The 20,891-nt window shown below is 34.9% G+C and overlaps 2 protein-coding genes across 2 annotated transcripts; one reads left to right on the top strand and one right to left on the bottom strand.

Annotated features, from left to right (window-relative positions):
• The first annotated feature begins 4,945 nt into the window (after positions 1 to 4,945).
• LOC131625754 (plasmodesmata-located protein 3-like) lies at positions 4,946 to 6,905 on the top strand. Its single transcript, XM_058896592.1, has 3 exons — positions 4,946 to 5,961; positions 6,377 to 6,484; positions 6,601 to 6,905. Exons 1-3 carry the CDS (start codon positions 5,178 to 5,180, stop codon positions 6,606 to 6,608), a joined length of 900 nt encoding a protein of 299 aa, XP_058752575.1. The 5' UTR covers positions 4,946 to 5,177; the 3' UTR covers positions 6,609 to 6,905.
• A 131-nt stretch (positions 6,906 to 7,036) lies between these two features.
• On the bottom strand, positions 7,037 to 12,658 carry LOC131625753 (pentatricopeptide repeat-containing protein At1g25360-like). Its single transcript, XM_058896591.1, has 4 exons — positions 9,819 to 12,658; positions 9,549 to 9,700; positions 9,062 to 9,260; positions 7,037 to 8,597 (listed from the first exon to the last, which is right to left on the bottom strand). Exon 1 carries the CDS (start codon positions 12,355 to 12,357, stop codon positions 9,970 to 9,972), a length of 2,388 nt encoding a protein of 795 aa, XP_058752574.1. The 5' UTR covers positions 12,358 to 12,658; the 3' UTR covers positions 7,037 to 8,597; positions 9,062 to 9,260; positions 9,549 to 9,700; positions 9,819 to 9,969.
• Between the last annotated feature and the right edge of the window lie 8,233 nt (positions 12,659 to 20,891).

Here is a 20,891-nt window from a genome sequence, read left to right as displayed (position 1 = left end):
AGAGAACAAAAATAGAGAATGGAGGGAGATTTGATAAGTTTGATAAAATATAAGAGTTGTATTATTTTAATAATAAAAGGAAAAAACTTACCTACAATTCCTTACGTATGGTTTATGCTATTTTCCAATGAAAATATGACAAGTGTACTTTAACATCATTTAAAGAATGAAAATAGGAGAAACTTGCATATGTGTAAGAGAAAATTATACACTTTTCATATTTTCATTGGAAAATAGTACAAACCACACCTAAGGAATTGTATCTAAGTATTCTCCATAATAAAATTATGAACTTTATGGTGCAAAGACTAAAAAATAACAATTTTAATGGAGTAGCAAAAAATCAAATAAGGGCACAGCCATTAATTCTCTTATATTATAGATAGAATCTCATGAGTAAGTTACACTTAATGTTTTACTAAACAGACTAGCTATTCTAGGGACATTATTATTTTCAAAAAATAAACATAACAAAAAAAAAAAATTTATTATTATTAATAGATAATTTGATACAATTGCCAAGTTCAATATAAAGCTAGTATGACGCAAGTGGAAAACTCTTGAAGCGTTGGCTAGACCACGGGGCGAGTTTAAGGTCTGTGAATTGGACTAGCCCTATATAAATATGGTCTTTGTGTCATGTTAGCGTAATGCATGTGATTGACATGTGGGGCGGGAGCGCGAGGCGCATTTCGAGTGTGTGATTCATAATAGTGACAGGATAGGAGATTGAGAAACATTTGATATAAAATAAGAAAAGTTCTTATGAACTTGAAGATTATTTTATTTTAACTCATATTGTAATCTCATATAACAACTCTTAAATCATAGTGAATATGAGAGTTGATATTTTATTCAGAAAAAATTAAATTGATCGAAGTGAGTAAATAAATTTTGTGTGTGCTTATCTTTTATTATATTCTTATTTGTGTGAGATTTTTAATATTGTTTGACACATTAATTTTGCTTGAACTCATTTATTGTGTTTTTCAATCTTTTTGTGTCACACATGATTATTTTCTATGTGTTTGATATAGTTTGAAAAAATTTATTAGCATTAGAAGATAATTGTTATATTTAGTAGGGAAAAGCTAACATGTGCCCCAAGGGCACAAGTTAATGAGATATTTATAGAAATATTTTCTTGGAATGCGTGCATTCAATGTATTGAAACTTTAAATATAACTCTATTGCATTTAATTACATTTAATTTTTTCTAATTATAATATCCTTAACATGTGCCCTTAGGGCACATGTTAGCATGACCCTATTTAGTATTGTGAAACAGTGACTATTTATGATTAAGCGTTGGAATTTTAAAGTTACTACTCCTTTTTATTGTAAATTTTAGAATTTATATTGTTTTTTTTCTTCTTATAATTCAAAAAAAATTTGTTGATTAATTTTATATATATATATATATATATATATATATATATATATATATATATATATATATATATATATATATATATATATATATATATATATATATATATATATATATATTACTTTGACTCACCGCTTCAACAACAGTGCAGAATTTTGTCCAAATTCAATTTTGTTTCAACCCAAAAGTAGCTACTGGAGTATGTGCCAGCCAGCTGAACAGGTTTGACGTTTTTTGTTATCATCATCACATTTGTAATTTTGCTGGAAATTATCTGTTCTTCTAAAGTTGTTAAGATCCGATCCATGGTGCTCAATATTACCAACCAACCAGGTTTAATTTTAATTGTTTCTCATTGAAGACATCAATATTCTTTTATTGAATGCCCAATTTTCAATTAATAAACGCTCCTTTCTTTGAACAAAATATTCTCTCCATGTGCCTTAAGTTTCAATATATTATTATAATATTTATTAAAATATTAGAAAATTTATTCAAATCCTTGTTAAAGGACGATCTGCTACAGTCAAACTGCATGATGTTTGTTCCCTTCCCTTCTACCAAAAACTAGATTCCTTTACATTCATGCACTCCAAAATATCACTCCAAAACTAATTTCTTCTTTCTAGATGGTGAATATTTTACTCTTTATACTTTCAACACTTATAAATTCAACCACAATTGTTCTCATTCTCTTCAAATAATAAAATACTCCTCCCTCTTCTACATTTTATAATACTCAACTTGAGTTCTTAGTTTGACCAACAATAATGAAAATTTGAGTTTCTATAACCATTCTTCTAGTAATTTATAGTTTCTAATATTGCTAAATTTTTAGGCATTAACGATTATAAAGTGTTTCTGATTATATTTCATATAAATATTAATTTACAAATCCTTTTTATATCTTACAATCAACATGGACTTGTTGAGAAAATAATATAATTTAAGCCTGTGTAATATATTACTAATAAATAAGCATTAAGTTACACCTTTGTTCAGTACAAGACAGAGATTTGACGCAAATCGATTGTACTAAATGTGCAACCGGTGGCAGGTTTGTTGAATTTCTTTTTTATCATTAGTTGATTAGTTGTATAGTTTTGTATGATGATTTAAATATTTATGTTGGATTTTTAATGTTAGAATATCATATTTTAACATTAATTCTCTCTAATTCTCTCATTCTCTCCATTACACTATTATTCTTGTGATTGTGGTTCTAACCCAATATTTGACATCAAGAGTTTGGTTCTTTGATTGAACATTTAGTGTGCGAAAATGCTTTTCATCTTTAATGAACGTAATCCTACAAATTTCTCAATTCTCGATGTGAAGAATTATAACAAGTGATGCAAACAAAGGTGCTAGTTATCAAGATATTCTTGAAGTGATTAAGGACGATATTAATCCACTTGTAGAAGGTGCATCAGTTGTACAAAGAATTGTGCACAAGGAGGAGAAGGCGGAAGATTTAAAGCTTTGTATCTCGTTCATCAATGCGTTGATGGTGATAATTTTGAGAAGGTTAGTGACTGCACATCCTCAAATGAAGTTTGGGAAATCTTGGAGAAAAGTTTTACGAGAGAAGATAAGGCAAAGATGGTGAGGTTACAAACTCACAAGAGGCAACTAGAGTTAATTCAAATGGAGGAGAACAAAACCATTAGTTAATATCGCAATATTGGTGAATCAAGTGAAAGCTTGCGGAGAGACAATCACCGAGCAGTATGTGGTTGGTAAAATCTTGAGATCGTTGACGTCAAGATTCAAAGTAAGAGTGTGTATAGGCCAATCAACACCGAGAAAAGTTTAGCAAAGATGCAGGATGCAGGACCAAGTGTCATCTTGAGATGGTGTATTCAGACGTTTGACGTAAGTTGACGCAATCGGAGGCAATAAATACTTTGTCACTTTCATTGATAATTTTAGTAGAAAATTATGGACTTACTTGATTAAAAGAAAATATGAAATGTTGGAAGTATTCAAGAAGTTCAAATCCATGGTGGAAAGATAAAGTGATCATAAAATAATTTAAAAAAAAGATGATGGATGTGAATATGTCTCAAACGGTTTTGGGAAATTTTGTGATCAAGAGGACATTGTGCATGAGGTAATACCACCCTATACGCCTCAACAAAATGGAGTCACCAAGATGAAGAATCAATCGATTATGAATATAGTGAGAAGCATGTTGAAAGGGAAAAACTTGCCAAAAGAATTATGGGGGGAAGGGGTGTCCACAACTGCATATCTATTGAGTAGGTATCAACAAAGAAGCTGGAAAATATTACACTCAAGGAATTTTGGTCCGAATTCAAGCCAAATATGAGTCGATTGAAGGTATTTGGATCGATTACGTATAGATATGTTCCATATCAGCTAAGAAAGAAGCTGGATGACAAGGGAGAGCAAATGAAACTTGTTGGGTATCACTATACAGGTACCTATAAACTCTATGACGCAGTTAACGAAATAGTCGTAATTAGTAGGGACGTGACTTTTGATGAATTAAAGGACTGGCAACATGCAAAATTTAATTTAAATGGTGTTAGAACTATTTATGTGGTGTTTGAAAATGCAGAAAATGCAGCCAGTGAAGTTCAAACTGAAGAAATTTTGAGAAGATCAACGAAGCAAAGAGGCATGCCCACAAGACTACAAGATTGTGAGTTGTTTTCGAATAATGAAGTAAATGATAATGGTGATCTTGTCCATTTTGCGCTCATGGTTAATTTCAAGAGAGACTTGAGAGACAAAGCGATAACTTCTTAGGATTCGTTGATATAAGATTTTGTTAATCTTTCAAGTTTATCTAAGGTTTGGGAAATACTTTTAAATACCTTGGAATTATATGATTCATATACTGAGAAAAAGAGAATTTGAGAAATACTTAGGTAGAAAACAAGAGATGTTCTTATGAACTTGAAGATATGTTTTTTTTTTATCTCACATTGTAATATCTTGTATAAAGACTCATGATTGACAGTGGATCAGAGAGTTGTTCTGTCCTCTAGAATGTATCATTTTAACAATACTTTATATGTGTTTTTGACGAGGTCGCACTATTATCTAACCATAATTTATATGTAATGAACACATTGACACTACAAGAATTCCAAAAGTTTGATAAAAATCAAATTTGAGACCATCTAGATTAGGAGACTTGTTAGAACACTCTTTCTAAAAAAGATACATGAAGCTACCCTTTTATTTAATGAGGATGAGTTGGAGTAAAACTTTGTGTTTCTGTAAAAAAAAAAATACAATTTTTAAAAAATTGAACCCTTATTTTATTTAATTTCACTTCTTATTACAACATCAATTTATCAGATCTACTACATTACTTTTCTAATGTTAATTATTTCAAAGACTTTAATATATATACATAAATTATTTTTCATAAAAGAATTAACATTTATTGCATAAAAAAGTATAAATTTAAAAAAGGAAAAGAAAAGAATATCAGAAGTATCACTTGAAGTGGAAGTGAGTTTTACAATAAATGAGAAAGAGAGTACTAGCATTAATTAATAATCTTGCAAGCCTAAACTAGTATAGTATAGAGGCATCATAGCATTCACATTAACCTCTCTTTGCATTTCATCCATAGTAAATGAATCCCAAGGCACTCTACTCACAAACAAAAATCCAACCATGAACCCAAACAAAACCATTGATTCTTTTCCTTAACCTGTCCCCCCTCTCTCAATCTCACAATAAACTTCCAACCTTCAAAACCATGATTTAGTAAGTTATCTCTCTCCATTCTAAAAAACCAAAAAAAATGGGTTTTCCCAAATTGTCCCTTTTCCTTCTTCTCTTCTTCTTCTCCTTCCTCCTCCTCACACCCCATTTCTCTGAATCATCATCCTCTTCAGATTACACAAACTTAGTCTACAAGGGTTGCTCAAACAGCACTTTCACAGATCCAAATGGTGCATACTCACAATCCCTCTCAGCACTCTTTGGCTCCCTCGTTTCACAGTCCACAAAAACAAAGTTCTACAAAACCACAACCGGTAATGGCCAAAACAGCATCACAGGTATCTTCCAATGCAGAGGAGATCTCACAAACTCCGATTGCTACAACTGTGTTAGCAAACTCCCGGTTCTCTCAGACAAACTCTGTGGCAAAACCATAGCTGCTAGAGTCCAGCTTCTAGGTTGTTACATGCTGTACGAGGTTACTGGTTTTCCTCAAATCTCAGGGATGGATATTCTTTACAAAACATGCGGAACAACGAATGCTGCTGGAAGAGGGTTTGAAGAGAGGAGGGACACTGCTTTTTCTGTGATGGAAAATGGGGTTATTAGTGGTCATGGTTTTTATGCTACTAGCTATCAATCTATGTATGTTATGGGACAGTGTGAAGGTGATGTTGGTGATTCTGATTGTGGTGAGTGTGTTAAATCTGCTGTTCAGAGAGCTCAAGTTGAATGTGGAAGTTCTATTTCTGGACAAGTTTATTTGCATAAGTGCTTTATTAGTTTTAGCTATTATCCCAATGGGGTTCCAAGGCACTCTTCATATGGTGGTTCATCCCCTTCTGGTTCTTCATCTTTTACTGGTAAGAACTTATATCCAACCACTCAGAATTAGTAGATAAGATTGATTTGAATTCTGGGTCAGTAAAAAGTTTTCATTTTTCTTTGTGGTTATGTTGAATCTGTTTTTGTGTTTCTTCATTTAACATCTATGAAAGTATAGACCAGACATGTGACATGCCATAGACAGTAAAATGTGACACCTTATCATTTTACAAAAGTTGAATTATTGATACGAATCACATGTATCACTGTCGTGTAGATGTCTGGACACCAGACGCCCCTTCAATCTCGAATGTACATGCTATATAGAATTCCATAGTTCATGTATAGTTGTTCAGACTTTAAAGCATTGGTGCTACTTTGTTAAATACTAGTACATACTATGAATGAAACATGAATTATTGAGTGATTTGTGGCTAAATGATGCAATGACAGGACAAAATACAGGGAAGACAGTGGCTATAATATTAGGAGGTATAGCTGGTGTGGCTTTTTTGGTTATTTGCTTGCTATTTGCTAGGAATTTGGTCAAGAAACGTGATGGTAGGTGTTGTTTTGTATATACTTTGGAATCAAATTTTTTTTACTCAGTTTATTTATACTAGTTTAATTAAAGTCATGCTTATGCTACAATTTGCAATGTTATTTTGTTTGTACAGATTATTGACAGTAGAAGAAGATGGTTTACTTTGGAGGCAGAATTGTTGTTGAGGTGATTGATGATATATATCTTTTGGATGAAAGAGATTTGTGGTAAATAGACTTGAGAGATAGAGAAAGCATCTAGGACTGTTGAATGTGGGGACAAGACTAATTCTTGTAGTTAGGTAAGAAGATTTTGTTGTGAAAAAAAGGGTGTAATTAGCTCATGAAAGTGAGATTTTTTTTGGTATTATTACAAGGGAAAAAGGATATACCCAGAAGAATGAATGTTTTGGATGAAAATTTTGTGTCTTACCCTTTAGCCATGTGAATGATTCTCTTTTTCTTCGTCTCCTTATACTATTGACTCTTCATTTTATTTGATAACTTTAACTTTTTTAAAAGTTGCATGTAGCGCTTCCTTCACTCTTTCCCTTTTCCTTTTACCCCTCCAACTCAGCGCTTGTTTGAAATTACGATGACTTTGACAAAATTACAGTGCCCGGTGTCTTACACATGTTAATGTCCGGCATGACACTGACTCTTGTAATTACATTTGATTAGTTCGTTTGTTCAAATTTTTATCGGTGTCTGTGCTTCATAGTTGTACATTTTAATTTTTTTGTCAAACTTAGGGAAAATTGAGAGATGCACTCAATTATTTTGCCTTTTGTGTTTAGCATGGACAATGACAGATACATAACTTCACAAGTCAAGACTCTAAATATTGAGGGGAGAAGGAAAAGTAGGCACAATATTTGGGGGTCTACTTTATGACATTAACCTCAAAAAGGAATCGTTTCGCATTACTAGCATGTGACTTCTTTTAAGGCTTTGCTTTCCTCTCACGTTCTCTTGGAAAATGTTTTGGCCTGTTTTCTGTTTTTCAGTCTCTCACCAAATCGAGGAGGGTGAAAAAATGCCATATACACTTTCCAATTCTTTATTGATTTTGATTGATTAACAAATTTTTTAATGCTAACCAACTTTTCCTACTATGACGATTACACTTAAGCAGGCTTATGCACCACATAAATAAGCTTCAAGCTTTAAGGACTAAACTACTTAACTTTTGTAATTTAAAATATCAAAATATTGATCTATCTACTCTGAAGAACTGAAAGTTCATTGGAGTGGTCCAATGTTTAACAGAAAATTAGTGTCAGCATCTGACCTTTTCCAGTCCGAAGTGCTCAGTGATTCAAAAAAGCGAAGAGGCATTTTCAATGAGTCTTGGTTTGAGCAAAAAGATGCTTTGTTTGATACTATCATTATCAAGTGAGTACGATGCTTCTCTAGCCTAAATATACATTGACACAAAAATAGCACTATATCAAATTCCTCAGTAAATTTATTTCATTGCTGTCAATTTGCCAAAGTTATGCTTTAAGCCAATTGTTGATACCCCAATTAAAGATTATGAGGATTGTTTATTTTTCTTTCTATTTGATTATAGCATATGGAAAAGGAAGAGGAAGTCATTTAACATGAGACAAAGGAAAACACATAATTGTTTATTGCAGAATACATATTTCTGTGTTGCTTTAATACTGCCCAGGAGACACGTTAAAAAGTCCATTCCTTAATTTCAAGCGTTATAGAGATAGATATATCTATGATTTTCACTTTATGTATGATAGCATAAATATGAAAATTTATAAATTTTATATCAGATCCTTGAGGCAGCCCAAAAAACAGCAGAACCCAGAAGGAGACGAGGTAAAGGCCATTACTTTAGCACCATTGTCTAGCACTCCTGAAAAGAAGTATATGTGTGCAATCAGGATGATTCTCACTGCTATTTTTGGTTGACTGGCCTTCAACTTTGAAAAGACAATAACAATAAAACTAAAAGTACTCCATAAGAATGCTTCTTTCCTTGTTTGTTGTGCATCCTCGGTTAGTTCAGTTAGAATCTCCACTTCATACTAGAGTCCAATGTCCATATGTTGGATTGAAAAAGCTCCTCTAAAGTAAGCTTCTTTGTAAAATCACCAGGCAGCAACAAATCCACCTTTAAATTTTTGGGAATAAAGTTTAATTCACATAAACTTCAGGATAGAATGTGGAATTACTGATCTCACTTTTCCTTTTACAAAAAGGTTTCGTTTGAATAAACAAGTTAGTTAAGAACTTAGTATATACAAGTGTTTATCACATCATTTTTAAGCAAGAATTATTTTTATAACAAAAGATAAAATAAAGTCAAACTATCTTAATAGAAGTTATAAGTTGATATTATTAGTCAGAAGCGTTTTTTTGAAAATAAGTTGAAAACAACTTATGAAGGTATCTTAAGCTGATTTTGTAACTCTCTCAAAGTGTCACAAACACTTATGTCAGCAAATAAATATAAATAAGTCAATTCAAACATGGTCCGAGTCATGTTTATAGAGAGCATAAGTGCATAACTAAAGCTTCTCAGACATTTACTGATACAGTGTTGTACTTTAGGCAGTTCTTTGGTTTTACTCTTACCTTAACATTGATGAGCACTGAACAGAGAATCGATCACAGGGTACAAAATTCTGTAATCTGTCCCTTTTTCAAATCAAAGAAGCTACGGCATTAGCACCGCCTCATAGCTCCTTCCACCCTGCCAAATTCATGGCCACCGAGATGGCATGCAACACTACAGCTACCAACCAGAAGGTACTGCTGTGTTTAATCACTGTACCTGATACATAAAAATACAAACACATGAACCAAAAAGGTGAAACAAAAAATAAAGGGAAACTGAGGGAATATGAGGTTGGTTTGGTGGTTGTGATGGGGGAGTTAAGAATTTGAATGATAAGGAGGTTGAGAGCTCGATCTCCACTCCCAGTATAATGTTAACAATTAATAACAATATTAACATTGATTGTTTCTATAAATAAAGGGAAACAGAAGTAAAAATGATAGCACGTATGACATGGCATTTGCTATAGAGGCACAACATGAACAATAAACTGATTTTTCTTACCACCTCCATTCCTTATGACATGAAATAGCAATAACCAACTCTAGCATTTGTGTGCAAGGAGGTGCAATAGGAGAAGACAAATTTCCAACCAGTAGACCGCCAAAACAAACTGAGGATCATGGACATCCATTCCAATGTGGCTTTGGCATGTCCTGTAAACAGTAGTTACTGAAAAGATGAGTCATTCAGTTTAGCAAAAGCAAAAAAATTAGAATCAGAGAGAGAAAGAGAAGGGAGGTAAAACAAGTATTCATAAGACCATCGACCAACCTTTTGGAAAACATTTTGGGGCCAATATCAGTCTTAATTTTGAATTTCATATTGTGAAAGCTCCAGGCTCCATTCATATATATTCAAAATCCACTTGATCAATTTTGACATTCGTTAACCTTTGATGACAATCAAATAACAGAACCTCTTCCTACCAGTAGTTGCCGCAAGAACATTCTCCATTTCTAAAATGATGAAACCTCTTCCTATCTCTCACAACTATCTCTCGTCCAACTACTTTGGAAATAAATTTGAATGCATTGTGGCAGTCTCCACATATTCTCAAATTTTTGAAAACACGAATCGTAGCTCCTAAAGGAAGCTTCATAATTCCGTATACAACAGCCAGTTTTTCACTGTGGGTAGACAAGGCTTGTTCCTTATGCTCAGATTCCATATCATGTAATACAAACTTTGTATCAGGAACATACCCCAATTTCCTCATTTCATGTACCAGTTGCTCCAGATATGTGTACACCGCTTGTACCTCAGGGTGTCTAGCATCATCAGCCAAAAAGACATGGACCATGTTTTCGACCTCAACCCAACTACAACCAGGTTCCTTCTTCACTCCCCGTTCCCTCATCAGTAACCTCACCCTAGCCACTTCGTCCCACTGACCTAAAGCAGCATACATATTGGAAAGAATTATGTAGGTTCCGTCTTGCTGTGGAATAAGCTCAAGGAGTCGGTCAGCAGCTTGAATGCCCAATTCAATGTTCCCATGAATCCGACAACCAGCAAGAAAAGCTTCCCAAATTGGCGCACCGGGTTCAAAAGGCATTGATTTGATTACACTCTTTGCTTCTGAGAACATACCCGCACGACACAACAAATCAATTAAACGGGCATAATGATCCTCTCCTGGGGTTATATTGTAACGAGAGCACATCGTATCAAAATAATGGTGTGCCTCTTTGACCAAGCCTGCATGGTTGCAAGCAGTAAGAATTGTGAGGAAAGTTATCCTATCAGGCAAAATATCTTCCTTCAACATCTGTTCAAAAAGCTCAATGGCTTGGACACCGTGTCCGTGTTGTGCAAGAGCTGCAATCATAGCATTCCAAGATACTGAATCCACATAAGGCATTGTGAGAAACACGGATTCAGCAGATTCAACAACACCGCACCTTGCGTACATGGTAATCAGCGCATTACCGGCAGAGAGGCCTGAATCATGGCCCAATCGAATTACCTGAGAATGAATTTGTTGTCCATTGTCCAACGACCCAAGAACAGCACAAGATGTAATCGCCCCAGCGTAAGCATAATCACAGGGTTCTAGCCCCTCTGACTTCATCTGGTTGAAGAGCTTCAAACCTTCTTCTCCAAAACCATTCTGCGCCAAACCAGATATCATCACTGTCCAAGTCAGCACGTTTCTCTTAGGCATCTCCCTGAAAATAGAATTAGCTTCCTCAATGCGCCGTGCATTGACATACCCCGACAAAACAGCATTCCAGGAAACAATATCTCTCACAGGCATTCTATCAAAGACTCGCCTCGCCTCCACCATTCTACCATACTTAGTGTAGAAAGTAATCAAAGCATTACTAACAGACAAAACAAAGTGCTGTGATGGCTCCACCACTGTCCGGAGAATATAACCATGCACCTGTCTTCCATAATTGAACATCCCCCTCCTCACATTACCAGAAGCACAAGCACTAATCAAACTGGTGTAAGTATACTCATCCTCCTGCATTCCCATAGAATGCATTCTCCTGAACATGTCAAACGCCTCTTCATATAAACCACGTCGAACATAACCAGAAATCATGGCATTCCAAGCAACATCAATAGGGTAAGTCATTCCATCAAGAAGCTCACGCGCTGCAGCGAGATCATCATTCCTCACATAACCAGCAATCATGGTAGTCCATGAAGGTTCATACACCTGATTCTTAGGAGCCTCATCAAAAACCTTCCTAGCAGAATCCATCAACTGAGATGATTTCACCAAAGGCGAAGAACCGCAACAAACATAGCAACTCAAAAGCGCATTCAAAACAGAAGGTATTGACATTGTTCCCCATTTGATAACCTCACAATGCAGCATTTGACAATGCCACTCCTCGTCTGCTATGATTGAGAGAGCAGAAAGCACACTGGAGAACGTAAAAGGATCAGGAAAAAACCCTTGTCTTCTCATTTGAACAAAGAGATTGAGTGCAGTGTGGCCATCGTTACCGTGAGAGTAAGCAGTGATCATGGCATTGTAACTGATGGTATCGCGAATAACGAGTGGGATGGCGTTGAAGAGTTGTCGGGCGAGTTTGATATCACCGGAGGAGGAATATGCTGAGAGAAGAGTGGTTCTGGCGACTATATCTGGTTTGGGAATTTTATCGAACAGTTTACGAGCGTAAGTGATGTTGGAGGATTTGCAGTAGAAGTTGATGAGACGGTTGAGGATGAAAGTGTTTGGTTTGAAACCGGAGGTGAGGATGTGTGCATGGACGGCACGTGCGATGGTTTGAGTGGCGGAAGCGTGGTTTAGTTGGGTTAAGTAACGGTATGCCATGTCACGAACGTCCATGTTTTTGTTGGAAATGAAACAAACGCGCCACGATGCTGTCTCATGCAAACCAAGGGAAGTGGTTTTCTTAGGGATTAAGGGTGGTACGAGAATTTTTAGGTTTGTTACTCAATTTCTTGCATAGATTTCTTACTAACAACTTGTTCTATCTTGCACTATGGTTGTGTTGCAGGATGGAAATGTATTTTTGAAAAGGGTGAACATATGTAAAATATGAAGTTACTTGTGCGAATGAATGCACCTGATTGATTTTCGTGTGACGGAGGACCTTTGTGGTTATGATTGTTAAAAAATCCAAATGCTGAACTACAAAGGACCTTTTATTACTACCACCATTTTTCTTCCATTTTTTTTAATCAAGCAATTGAGCTCGAGTAGTAAACAAGCTCCCGATGAATGTTTGGAGAATACTGAGTTTGCTTTCTGGTAGGAATAATATTTAGCCAGAGCTATGATCTCTCAACACGAACTCTGAATTATTAGGGTCACATTCCTCTAAGAACTAGAGCGCATAAAAAAATTAATTTTTTTTCTGTTATAAATATAAATTTATATAATGAATTTTAGTGTTAAACTACTTTACAACATTAGACAAAATCATTATGTTTCAAACTAACTCACTCAAGTCTAAAGTATATAGGCAGACTAGGAAGTAGACACATTCTAGAGACACATTAGATAGATAGGCAAATTAGAAAATAAACACGCTCTTGAAAAAGACTTGATTAAAATTAATCGGCTTTTAAAGATCGTCTAATGAAAGACATCGAAGAATCTTATGACATCTATTCTTTGAGACAACTATCTTAGAGAAGGTTTTAGGGTCTCCGAACCCTAAACTCTTACTACAAAGTCTAACACACAATTCAAACTCAAGTATATACAATTATAAATCATAAAATCTCACAGTCACAACCTCTATTAACTTGATTGTCGGCGTGTTTGCACATACACCTTTTTCTTCTAGAATTGTAAATCATAGATTGCCAACAAGTATTGACCAAAGTTCAATTCCTCAAGTCCGACCAGATCATTTGGTATCGCCTGTGAAAATAGGCTTAGCGTTTCCACCACCTCTTACTAGATATCTAACGGTGAATCCACAATGAACTCAAGCAGCGACAATAGTGCCCGCTGGAAATCCAATGTAGCTACGAACTTTGGCAAACGAGGTCATAAGGAAAATCCTAAACAGTAGGATAGGTCGTCGTCCTCTCTCAAATATTCTGTCAAACCATAGTGAGGAAGGGTTCCCGCCCAAATTAGGAGGTACACTTTTCAGATTCTAGGAACTATGAAATCCCAACCCCAAGCAAACCACGAGACCAATAACCTTCTTAGTGAAGTGTTGGTTGTCTTCTAAAGACAAATATAGGTCATCCAAGAACAAAATGACAGTCTAATTCAAGTGTAGGTCGGACAATACCCTCCATAGGCAAAACCCGTAAGGTTTTTAGATCTAATGGCTACGCAAAGCAAAAATGAAGAAAAAGTGCTTTCTCGAATAAGGTTTTTCTCCAACCGTGTCTCCGACATGTTGTGCCCCCAAGGCCTGAAACTTGAATATACATTCTGATAAAGAAGTACTAGTTGCGCTAGGAGTTGTAAAAAGGCATTAGTTTTACGAAAAACATAAGAATTGAAAAGCCTAGAAACTGCACTATACAAGCACTACTAGAATGTTGTAACCCTTCAATGCGGGAGTTATTGAACTTTTCAAATTCACGCTTCACAAAATATTTCAAACTTGTCCTTATTTCTTATCAAGTTCCACAAAATCTTCATTCAATTTCTAACAATGCCCCACTTGAATTTTAAAAATGTTTCAGAATAACGTCAAAAATTTATAAGTTTTATGCATAAACAGAGGTGTCTACAACTTAAACCTTTGCATAGTAAGTAAGATTATGATTCAACAAGAGTGACTTCTAATCTTGAAATATATATCAAACATCAAACTCTTCCACACCATTTTCTTAGGATGTATTATATAATCATGTGCATTAATGACATGCACTTTTATTCCATTTTAATGAAGGTTATAGGAATTCTGCCTCGAGATTCCATAGGAACCGAGCTAAGTTTCACAATAACATAAGTGAGTCTATCAAGATTACTCTTGTAGCTAGGTACTATACTCATACAGCGTATAGATCATGTTGTGAAATCAATGCCAAGAATAAAGTATAATAGGTGTCTTTTCTTGGAAAGAAATCCACGAGGGTAGGAAAGAGGGAAGCAAAAAGAACATAATGAAATTGGTTATAAACTGTTACTATTAACTTTTTCCTTAAAACAAGATTACAAGTGTTACAAAATAACAAATAACCTCTCTCACCCTAATTAGGATTTGTAGTGTCCAATGATGAGAGCCTAGTATGTTATGTATAATAAAACTAATACACTAAACTAATGGGCTTTTGCACACAGACCAATTACACAAGCTAACTTATGGAACAAGCTAACTTAAACAATTGGGCTTAACAAACAGGCCCAATTCAACATGCTAACAATCCTAGCATTTTGACTACTGCATACTTGAGCATACTTCGACTACAACATTGTAGGCCTTCAATTACAGCATGTGATGAATCTTCGACGGCATGCTAAGTTCCAGTCGAATTGTCGAACCAAGAAGCTACCCTTCGACCATACTAGAGTTTGCTCCAATATCTCACAGATCTCATTAATATTTTTTTATTATCTCATCATCTTATTTCTTCAGGAATCATGCTTCTCTTGTTTATACTAACATAATAATCTCATTTTACTCACAACTTGTTATTACTAATTGAACTTAATTCTTGAGATATACAGTATTTAAGGTATGGTTACCATGAACAACTCACTTGTCTATATACATTAATATCATCTTCTTAGATGTATTATGGAATTTCTCTTTAGTTAATCCTTTTGTTAGAGGATCTGCTAAATTTTCATCAATCTGTACATGGTCCACTCTTATATGTCCTTTAGAGATAAACTCTCTAACAATATTGTGTTTTTTCTTACATGACATCTCTTACCATTATAATAACAATTCTTAATTCTTGCAATAATCGTGATACTATCACGGTGGATCCACATAATTAGCATAAGTTTTTCCACCAAAGAGATCTCGACTAGCAAGCATCTCAACTAACTTTCTTCCTCACTAGAAAATGCTAATATTATCATTTGAGACTCCATTTTGGATTGAGCCAATACAAATCCTTCAACTATAATAAATACATAGTCGCTAGTTGCTTTGGAATCAACTGATAAGGTGTTTCAATTTGCATCACTATATCCTTCAAGTATAATAGGAAATATCTGATAATGTAATTTGAGATGCATGGTCCATTTAAGGTATCACACACCTTTCTTAATAGCTTGCAGATGCTCACTACTCGGTCTAATAGTAAACCTGCATAACAATTCCATGACATATGCATTTCCATGTCTAGTACAATCATTAGCATATCTAAGACTACCAACGATGCTCACATACTCTATTTACGGGTAGCAAAATGGGTCGTCCGCCCTGCCTTAAGCCCGCCAAAAAAGGAGTTGGACGGGAAAACCTGCCTCGCCAAGGTGGCGGGTAAGCAGGCGGCGGGCTTTCCCGCCTATTTTTTTTCATCTTTTAATTGATTAATAGGTTTTTTTAAACATTTTAATCAAATTTTAATTAAAATATTACATATATTCACAAATAAATGTATAAAATAAAATCATCTAGAATTTGAATTACTAAAACAGGGCGGGCTTAAGGCGAGACGGCTGAACGGATAGGCGGAACGTACTTTGACAGGGCGAGCTTTGGATGGCGGTGGGTTCAAAAATCCAAACCGCCATTTTTGGGCGGGTGTGCGAGCCGGCTCGGCGACCCGTGGCCTGTTTTTCTCCCCTAATTCTGTTTGTCTAACATTTTCATCAGTGTTCTAAAATAGGTTTACACTTGTATCGTAAGGTGTGCAAGTAACTTTACAGCCAAAGTAGTTATATTCATTTAATATCTTTTTCATATAGTAAGATTGATCCAAAGATGTTCCTTTCTCATACCTAGTGATCTTGATTCCATGAATCACACTTGCTTCTCAAGGGTCTTTCATATCAAATTTGTTGCACGTCAGTGATTTCACGGAGTTCCAAACCTGAATGTTTTGTCCAAATATGAGTGAATCGCCTCTAATCACGCCTACTCGCCCGCTGTTCGGGGGTATTTTATTGTTAAATAAAGGGTTGATGAGACAACCCTAAGGGCATTGACACTACTACAAAAAACACATTTCACCTCGGACATGAAATGCATTTAACATCGACTACAGAAGCGAGGTAACAAAGGGTGTCATGAAAAGCTGCCACTTTAACCATTAGTTTTTAAAATACCGAGGGGTAAAGTTATCTGCACATTGGTTCGAACCCCATCATTTGCACTTTTATTTTTTTTAAAACCAGCGCATCATACCTCTTGGTTTATCAATAAAACCGAGGGGTAAGACAAATTGTTTTTTTGTAAAAAAACTCGTTACATTGTTTACACAAAATATTAATAAATTAATTTGTTGACAAACTACATTGTTTATCCAGAATATTATATTGTTTACACATAATATTAATGTAAAAATTAATTTGTCAATGAAGATTAGATGTTGGATCTTCGAATCATTGAATTTTAGGGAAGTGTTGGGTGCCAGAATATTTTCAATTGCTTTTTCTAGCGTTTAATTTGTTTATGATATAAAACAAAAAAGGTTAGGTAAATAAATAATTTTTTGCTCAAATAAATATTTCAGAACACAAACCTTAAATCCAAATAATTTTCTGCTCTTGCAATCCATCATAGAGATTTTTTCATGGCAAATGCTTTTACAAGAAAGAGAACAAGATGTATAGTGGTGGATGTAGATAGTTTCAAGCGCTTCATAATGTTTCATTATCAACATGATATTCAAAATACTTTTATAATGAAATTTTTTTATGTTTCACGCGGATCACTAACGGTAGTGTCTTGAACGTTGATACTCATAAAATGGATGATAAATATGTTCTTAAGAACGGTGAATATCCTCAATAAACACACTTAATTATCCCATCGGTTATGGCAAATACCGAGGTAAAAAGTATTTAACCCTCAGTTTCAGTTGAAAACTGGGGTGAATAAGCTTTTTAAAAATAAAAAAAAAACATTACATTGTTTACACACAATATTAACATAAATTGATTACAATAAATTCAAATTCATCATCATCGTTGTTATTCTTGGAGAATAAAAAATCTTTTTTTGTAATCCAGATTGTGTTTCATACCTTGTATGCATCAAACTTATAATAAGTTATTCAAGGTTGATACCCCTTCCTTGTATAACTTGAAGCAATGATGTTTTTTCTGTACTTGCAATCCATCATAGAAAGTTTTTTCAACATTCTTTAAATTCCAAGATTTCATTATCTTGAGCAAATGATATCATGGCAGATGCTTTCACAAGAAATAAAACAAGATATATAGTGATGAATGTACATAATTTATTGTGGATTGATGTCTTGGCAATATCTTGAGTGTAGGGATTCGTTGTTGTCGCTATGTAACAAAACCCCTCAGTTTTGTTAAAAAACCGAGGGGAAAAATATTTTCTTTTTTAAATAGAAAAGTAAAATAAAATAAGAAAACCCCTCAGTTTTAGAAAAAAACGAGATAATAAGTTTTAAGAAAAAATGGTGAATGATAAATAATTAAAAGTAATGTGTCATGTTTGCATTTCAATTTTTTACCAGACACCGTTTTTTTGTGCAATTTACACCATATTTAGGAATACATTTCTCAATGTTGTCCACCGAGGAAAGTAGTGTTGTATTATTTGATTGAAAACATAGGAAGGTTATTCCAAAAGTACAACAACAACAACATCAACACCATTAGGTGAGATAGATTGCAATGGTAGAAAAAATATTTTGTTCAAGATAGGAGAACACAAAACATTGAAGATTTTTTCTGTCTTGTAATTCATCCCGAAGAATGATGGGTGCGAGTTTGGGGCAACTACATATAAGTTAGAATTAAGGTAAAATTTGTCTAACATGTTCTTTTACAGTAAAATTTGATTATTTTATCCCTCAATTGTTATGGAAACCAAATGGATAGATCATTTAATTTACAAATAAAAAATAAAATAAAAATAAAGATTCTACTTATAAAGAAAAAAAACATAGATTGCATTAGCTGGGATTCGAAGCATGTCCTGAATTATTTTTCCCGTCGGTTATATTAAAAATCGATGGAATATGTGATTTTTTTAAACAAATAAAACATGGCGCACCTTGGCATTATACCTCGATTTTTTGGTCTGTGAGGTGAAAGCTTTGTCATGATATGTATTATTTGTAGTGGTGTGAAACTGACTTGTCAAAGATAATGTTGTATAAGGAAATAACGTTCACCACCAGATAACTTATCTTTATGGCCTTAGCAATTCCCATATCCCGAACCTTGTTAAATCCATGATATATCCCTAGACTTGCACATGTTCTCTAAAAAATCCCACCAACAAACCTTTAAAAGGTTGAAGGAGATCAAAATTGAGCTTTAAACCTTTGAATGCATCCTAAGGTGGATGTCGACCAAGCAACATGGATCCTTAAGAACCCTTTGACATTCTAGTTGTGCATTTATAATCCCTCAGGGTTTTTGGAGAAGAGACTACACTATGTTGAGAAAACTATTTTCTCAATGGGTGGAATGTTGGTGATATGCATTACCTGGTGGGCATATCTTAGTCGGGATGAACTTGACTCTCCCCTATTGTGAAGCCTCAAAATTTGTTTTCAAGGTGTGATATGCTTGAATGAGATCACGTCGTTCTTCATGACTTCATCCTCTTTATGGGTTAAGGTGTCCCCTAATGATCTCCTCTTATCTAGGGGGCTAGGTGTCCTTTAATGATTTCCTCTTAGCTAGGGGGCTCTGCTGTGTAAACTCCAGAAATTACCTCATACATATCTTTGTAGGTGCCATTTCTAGATGAGCCACTTGATATCTCTCTCTCTTTCTCTCTCTCTAAGTGGTGACAATTAATGATGTGATGACCTCTTATCTTATGATACTTATACAATTTACTTGACCCACTTCCCACTACGTCTCCTTTGGGGGGAAGGGTCCAAGAATGACCCTAGTGTGATATAACGCTTGAAGGATCTACTGTCTCCTCATATTTAGCGATGCAAAATGTTCCAAAGGCCTCTTAGAAGGCTTGAATGCATCCTTTTCTAAAACTGGTATAATTTTTTAGTTCATCCACTGGTCGGGCACCTCAGACTTTCTGTCTGCTTCCTCTCTTGCATCTCAGGTTCTCTTGTCTTGCTTTCTTCTCCTTTGATATAAACATTCCGCCCTTGTCATGATTTCTTCCATTAAGATTGTCGACTTCAAGGCCAGGGACTCGTTGAAGTGCTCGACCTTGAGGCCATTTTGGAAAGCTCCAACGAATATCTCATGGTTTGGACTTGCAACCTTAATGGTTCCCTCGTTAAAGTAAGTTAAATATTCCCCCATGGACTCAGAATGACCTTGGCGAACATTAAATAGGCTCTTCGTGGAGACCTTTTGGTGTTTAGTGGCCGAGAAATGATGAATCATCTTTCAAGCGAGATCATGGTAGCTTGTTATCGAGAACCTTAGGAGACTCATATACCATAAGAGGACCGCCTCTTTCAAAGTTCCAAACATCAATTTTCATTTAAGTGAGTCGGCTGCCCCAATGATAACCATTCAAGTGTTGATGGCGATTATATGCTCTTGGGGATCATACTTGCGATCAAACTCTACCAAGGACAACGACTTGAAATTTTCGGGGATCGAAGCATTCCAAATCTCAACAGTGATTGGTCAAGGATCTGTAAGCTCTTCTTACTTGATTAAATATGGTTATGCTTGTTGGTGATGTAGGTTACAGACATTATCTTGCAGTGTTTCATTATGGCGATGTAATTCCCTCCATAGCGACTATCATCTCTGATATGGCGGCTCGATCATTATTGCTGCTACTTGTGACAACATTTACCATTGTGAGATGAAATCAAACTATTGTTGGAAATTGCTTGTGTGGCCCAAGTCAGTTTAACAAGCCCCATGATGAGCGTCAAATATATTCATAAAAGCACGCCAGTGTCACCTTACTAGCTAGGACCATTAAATTCTCATTTAAATTAAGTGATTTGTGTATGGATTAATTGTCTTCTTTGTTAATATCCATTATTGTAATTGATTCTTTGTTTGGACCTGATTCATTAATGACCATTAATTTGTCTCGAATGTGTTGTCAACGCAATAAAGTCCATTTACTTGATTTGTTTATTATCCGTAAAGGTCTTGCTGACCTTAAATTATGATAGTTTGTCCCACCACCTTGGGACAAGCTCTTTCAACTTTGCTAAAAATGACCTAAAACTCGATTTAATCTTATATTGTGCTCTCCATCGTGTTGACGATGTTCTTTATTTGTTAGTATGTCTAAAATTGACCTAACATTTACAAAGCTGGTTCCTCACATTCATCCT

Source organism: Vicia villosa, unplaced genomic scaffold, assembly GCF_029867415.1.
Source record: "Vicia villosa cultivar HV-30 ecotype Madison, WI unplaced genomic scaffold, Vvil1.0 ctg.000236F_1_1_1, whole genome shotgun sequence".
Lineage (NCBI taxonomy): Eukaryota > Viridiplantae > Streptophyta > Magnoliopsida > Fabales > Fabaceae > Vicia > Vicia villosa.
The sequence above is the reverse complement of the archived record's forward strand: the minus strand, read 5'-3'. Positions and strand labels throughout refer to the sequence as shown.